At 24.9% G+C, this 6,545-nt stretch overlaps 1 protein-coding gene across 1 annotated transcript; it reads left to right on the forward strand.

Annotated features, from left to right (window-relative positions):
• Positions 1–3,987: 3,987 nt before the first annotated feature.
• On the forward strand, positions 3,988–6,545 carry LOC130976191 (peroxidase A2-like). Its single transcript, XM_057900977.1, has 4 exons — positions 3,988–4,257; positions 4,344–4,535; positions 4,935–5,100; positions 5,836–6,545. The coding sequence occupies exons 1-4, from the start codon at positions 4,036–4,038 to the stop codon at positions 6,324–6,326; spliced, it is 1,071 nt and encodes a 356-aa protein (XP_057756960.1). The 5' UTR covers positions 3,988–4,035; the 3' UTR covers positions 6,327–6,545.

Below are 6,545 nucleotides of genomic sequence, written 5' to 3' on the forward strand. Positions count from 1 at the left end.
CTTGTCCAAGATATTAATTAGATGCATGTATGAAGCAAACCAATAATTTTCACCGCGTATGATTATTGTCCTTTATTCATCCATCTCAAAGTTGAAAGGAAGGCAGCCACAAATGACGATCGGACCCAAAAAAGAAAATAATAATCAAAAGGAAAAAAGAAGGCACGTTTTTTGAGTTTGTTTAAAGAGATATTTATAAAGTCTTATTGATTTAACTAAGATTGAATTCTAAATTTTTAAATGGTAAAAATTTTAAGATTATATCGTAAAGTTATTTTTAAAAAAAAATTTAAATTGATAAAAATATATATAAATAATTATATTTTTAATATTCATATGATATATATATACATTTTCGTCTTATATTACAACAAAAATTAATCATCATCGTCACTTATAGAAGTGTATATTTATCATATTTCTTTAAATTATTTTATTATATTTCTTTAATAAATCAGTTACAATTTTAACTGAAGGTGGTTATAATTATAATATAAATAATTGAATAAAAATTTAAAATTTAATTACACTTGTTACATTATCAATGCTTGTATTTTTGTTTTCTTGTACATATACAGTAATCCAAATATCATAAAATGAAACTTTTATATATCATAACTAAGAATTTTCTTGAGGCAAAACGATGAAGCTTCTTAATTTGACTTTTGAAACAAATACCCAATCTATACATCTATCTTCCCCGTTCATACAATTATAACTGCAAATAAATTAAACCCGTTAAAAATTTCCCAAATCCTCTCTAATAAATTAGTAATATGAAAAATATAATGATTAAGTTTTTAACTTTTTATATTTTATAAAATAGAAGGAAAAAGGAAAAACTAATTAATCTTCTATGTCATCTCTGATATTGCTTCTACCATGAATGCTTTTGTTAGATATCTCTTGACTTATAATTTATACACAACAGGCATGAAACTGACACAAGATCCCGAGTTCGCGGCCAACCTAGATTTTACTCTTTTTTTAGTGTTGAAAACTTCTTGCCTCCTTGTTATATTATTGTCTTTGATTATAATTTACATGACTTGAGTGTTGGGTGTTAGTTTGGATTGGTTTTTTTTAGTGAAAAAAGTATTTTTTTTAAATAAAATATTTTTATTTAATTTAAAATAATTTATTTGGATACATTTTTAAAAAAAATATTTTTATTAAAAAATAAAAATAAAAGATATTTTTAATATTTAAAAACTCTTTTTTAAAAATTTATTTAAATATAAAATAATTTTTTCTATAAAAATATCTTTTCTTAAAAAAATAAAAAATAAATATTTTTTTTCAAAAGTCAATCTAAACTCACTAAAGGTCAATTGGATTACTTCATTTTTTTAAAATTTTATTGATTATATATAATATAGCCAGACTAGGCTAGCTTACTTTTAAAAAAAAAAAAAAAGCGTGTCAATTTTATTTTTTAAAAAATTTTCATTTTATGATAATTTCAACATTTTTTTAATACTTGCATCAATTGTTATTATTCTGTAAGATTAAATTTGAAAGAATTGAAATTAAACATACAAGAAAAATTAATTAAATAGCGTAGGGTGGCTATAATTTTTTTTTCCTAGGTGTGGAATCAAATTTAAATTAAATAGACAATTACGTTAATAAAAAATAACTGTAATACTAAAGAGTAGGTAAAAAGAACAACCCAAATATACTTTATTTATAATTTATTAATCCTAACAATAATTAATAAATATTAAATAAGATAAATTTCGATTATTTTTAAATTTTTTTTGTTATTAACTATTTTGAAAAAATAATTATTAGATAATATAATGCATGTAAACGTAAATAGATGTAATAAATAAAATTTTTAAATTAATGGTCATGTGTTCTTCTATACATCTACATCTCTTGAAAAATGAATCCTCTTAATTTTTTATAATTGAAAAAATAAAATGTAATCTTTCATTATTAATTTTATAAGTGAAATCAAAAATAAATATAAAAAAATGAAGAATTAAAAATTACACTTATACTCTCAATTTTTTTAACAATTAAAAAAATTCATTCTCCATATCTTTAAATTAAATGGCATCTATTTATATTTCGTGGTAATTTATTTAAAGTAAAGAAAAAAAAAGTGGAGTGCGGAGAGTGGGAGACTCATCATGCGATTCTTTTTTTTTTTTTTCGTAAAGCATTTATTGATGTGAGCTTACACCCCATTACATAAATTATGGATAATATTAATGTTTTTATTAGTACTAGTACTTTTTTATGAGATGACTACATCTTTGAAAAAATCTAATGACAAGAAAAGTAGATAATGACTGGATATAATTAATAAGATTATGAGAAATTATTTTATTTTATTTTATTAATATATATGTATGGTTGAGTTGAGCAATATTTCATGATTTTAAAATATATATTTAATATGAAATTATATGATCATTTATGCATTTTTATTGTTTTAACATAAATATATAAAAAATTATAGGCATTAAATTAAATTAGTCTATATCAGGATGATAGTATATTATACTACTATCTTGAAATGAACAAGTGGCAAGTTGAATAAATAAAGGTTGTCTATAAACAATGCTCCAATGTGTGTCTCAGATAAGGCACACTACCACATGTTAAATATTGCTATTAATAACGTAAACTACAAGAACATTTATATGCAAAATCCAAATCTAAGTCTAGCTTCGCATCCCCTACCAGCTTCGAACTTTCAAGTTTGAATTTGCAAAATATTAATATATAAAATATAAAACTAGTACGTGTTCGTCACACGACGTACGTCGTATTTATTTATTAATTATTTGATTTGGAGAATAATTACAAATTTTAATCCATCTTTTTAATATTTAAATAACTAAGAATTTATATTTATATTTATATTTAATTTTTAAAAATATAATTTACTCCCTGACCTATTAGGTTAGGAATTGAAAAACCAAAAATATTATATACATACAAAAAATTATAGATAAAAAACAATCACTATATATTTGTGTATAAATATATATATTGTTTAATTTATTTTTAATATATATTTTATATTTTAAATTTTATAGAATCGGTTAATTTAATGGTTATTTTTTGTATACACATAATATAATTAAAATTGACACATCTAAAAATTTTAAAAATTATATATTTAAAATTGAAACGTTAATTAGTTTGGTTTTACTTTTTAATTAGTTTTATTTGGTAATTACTTGTGGAGTTTGGGTTAAATTTATTTTAAATAGTTTAAATGCAAAGTAAATAAGAAAAAAATGCGGGACATTCTTGATATTTAAGAGGAAACTTCTCAAACGAGACAAGCTGAAAGTTGGACCCCCTAATACTAAACAACCAGAAATCTTGGTCCACTGAATGTGGAGCCTAAAAATGCGACAATAACTCTTATCTATTTACTCATAATATATAATATGTGTTTACTCATCATGTATAATCATTTATTATTGACTAATAAATTGCTACGTACATAAAATAATATTCGAATCCCAAATAATCTAAGTGATTCTCTTAGCACTAAGTTAAAAATCATATGTGATACATATACCATTTTTTAAAAATAATAATAATAATAAAAATAATAATAAAATCCATATTATTTTGTTTCTCTAAAATTTTCATTTGCCGTTAAACTATCACATACCATATGTGGTAATTTAAGGTCTATAATAAGTACTAGTTAAAAAAATATCATGTACATAATAAACAAACAATATATATATATATATATATATATATATATATATATATATATATATATATATATATATATATATATTATTGCAATTACTCCAATGCCCTTCTTTATTTCATATACCTACCCTATCATATTATTAGCTCACTAATTCATGAAGGTAGTGTGTTAGTTACACTCAACTCAACACAAGAAGTTTTAATTTTTATATATTTACTAATTTTATATATGTTTTAAAAATGGCAGTTTGAGTGAATAGCACTACATAGTGTCTATAAATAGAGGTTCCTAATGGCTATTAATGCAAAGCACAAACAACATAAACACATATATCATACACGATGAAGTTCCTTTTGGCTATTGTGTTATGTGGTGTGGTGGTTCTTGGAACATTTCCTTTATCATCAGATGCTCAAGCATCACAACTAGACCCTTCCTTTTATAGGGACACGTGTCCCACTGTTCATTCCATTGTTCGTGATGTCCTTAGAAATGTTTCCAAAACCGATCCCCGCATTCTTGCTAGCCTCATGAGGGTCCACTTCCATGACTGTTTCGTACAAGTACGTATACTAATCCGTATATCTATACCTATACCTATACGTACATCCCTGTTGAAATAATATATAATGCGTGTATATGTATGTAGGGTTGTGACGCATCGATTCTGTTGAACGACACCGCTACTATAGTGAGTGAACAAGGTGCAGCTCCAAATAACAACTCCATTAGAGGTTTGAATGTTGTGAATGACATCAAGACAGCGGTTGAAGCTGCTTGTCCAAACACGGTTTCTTGTGCTGATATTCTTGCACTTGCAGCTGAGATTGCATCTGTTTTGGTATGCTTCTAACTATATTTTTTATTATCTTTAAAATAAAAATATTATATGTACAAACAAAATTAATTGATAAGTCAATTATTGTATATTTGTAATATATATTTATATTCTATATATATATTTTATATGAGTTGTTAATTTGATTCATACGTAATATATAATTGTTTGAAAATTCATTTAGTACTAAATCGATAAAATTATTAGTTTCTTCACAATATAAATTAGTCAAAAGAGAAAACAAATGAAAGTCAAGGATATATTCAGTGTTTCACCCACATCTTTGAAAACCAATTAACGATTATAATGTTATTTAAGTTTCAAATAGTATATAAATTTAAAGTCAACCATGTTTAAGTTTTGCATTTAATTATATTATTATTTGGTCCTGATTAATTACAGGGAGGTGGTCCTGATTGGAAAGTTCCATTGGGAAGAAGGGATAGTTTAACAGCAAACCGCACACTTGCCAATCAAAACCTTCCAGCTGCTTTCTTCACTCTTCCACAACTTACAACAGCCTTTGCTAATCAAGGACTCAACATTACAGATTTAGTTACACTCTCAGGTATATTATATAAACATCATAATAAAGGGCGAGCATTTATTAATTATTTTTTATTTTTGGTGAAGATTTATTAATTAATTACATTCAAATGTTAATTAATTACACTGTTAAAATAAAAAATACATTTTTTTCTTTTTTCCAATAAATTGTATTGTTCTAACACTGGATATATGAAATTAAACATATAGCAAAATCTGTTGGTTCCAACACAATTCTAACAATTTTTATTCTTAAATTAAATAAAAAGTAATTTCATATTGATAGTATAATTTATATTTGAAATACTGAGTATAAAATAGTTTTATTTATATATCTAACTCCATAATGTCACATTATTAAAAATAATTATTTTTAATATTAATTATATAAATAATTATCTAAAATAATAGATATGATTAAACAATTATATAAAAGAAAAGTATAAAAAGACAATGAAAATACTAAATAACGTGAACAATGAATATGCCGGATATTCAATTCACTATATATACGGATGGTTATTCTAATATTAGAGTTTATGAGGTAAATTAAGGGTGGAGTATTTATTTATTTTATTGGGTCTATTTTAAAACTCATTATTTACATTATTTACAAAAGTCATTGTCTAACTGCCAAAACCGATATATAAAACATTGTCTTATCATTAAAATTAAACTCTTAATAGTATATCAAAATTAAAATTCCTTTATTATCATTAGTGTGTAATTGTATGTATACATTCATATATATTTATAGGTGCTCATACATTTGGGAGAGCTCAATGTCAATTCTTCTTCGCTCGATTATACAATTTCAATGGCACTGGCAACCCTGATCCAACCCTAGACAGCAGTTACCGGCAAATACTACAATCACAATGCCCTATAGACGGATCAAAGAATACTTCTGTGGTGAACTTGGATCTAACCACACCCGACACGGTCGACAACAAATACTATTCCAACCTTCAGGCTCAAAAGGGTCTGCTTCAAAGTGATCAAGAACTCTTCTCTACACCAAATGCAAGCACTACCGCCATTGTCAACAATTTTAGCGCTAACCAAACCCTATTCTTTGAGGCCTTTAAGGCTTCCATGATCAAAATGGGTAATATTGGTGTGCTTACCGGAACAAATGGTGAAATTAGAAAACAATGTAATTTTGTTAATAGCAACTCTATGGGGTTGGCTAATGTTGCATCTAATAAGGAATCTTTCTCAGAAGATGGCATGGTTAGCTCCTACTAAATAAGTTGATTAGTGCTTTCTAATAAAGGGTTTCTATATATATGCACATGGATGCAATGTATGTGCTTTAATTTCCCATGGATATGTAACTTTGTACTCCATAGTCAATGTGCTTTTTCTGTGTATTCTTATGATATCTATTGAGTTGTGTCATGTTGAGAATCGATGTATGAACGAATTTAATATCTTTAACAAGAAATGTACTTCTTCTATGATCTA

Source organism: Arachis stenosperma, chromosome 4 (assembly GCF_014773155.1).
Source record: "Arachis stenosperma cultivar V10309 chromosome 4, arast.V10309.gnm1.PFL2, whole genome shotgun sequence".
Taxonomy (NCBI): Eukaryota; Viridiplantae; Streptophyta; class Magnoliopsida; order Fabales; family Fabaceae; genus Arachis; species Arachis stenosperma.

Coding starts and splice junctions, on each gene's coding strand:
- LOC130976191 (XM_057900977.1), top strand. CDS start 4,036: ATGAAGTTCCTTTTGGCTATTGTGTTATGTGGTGTGGTGGTTCTTGGA. Junction 4,536..4,934: donor CTGAGATTGCATCTGTTTTG/GTATGCTTCTAA, acceptor GATTAATTACAG/GGAGGTGGTCCTGATTGGAA. Junction 5,101..5,835: donor AGATTTAGTTACACTCTCAG/GTATATTATATA, acceptor ATATATTTATAG/GTGCTCATACATTTGGGAGA.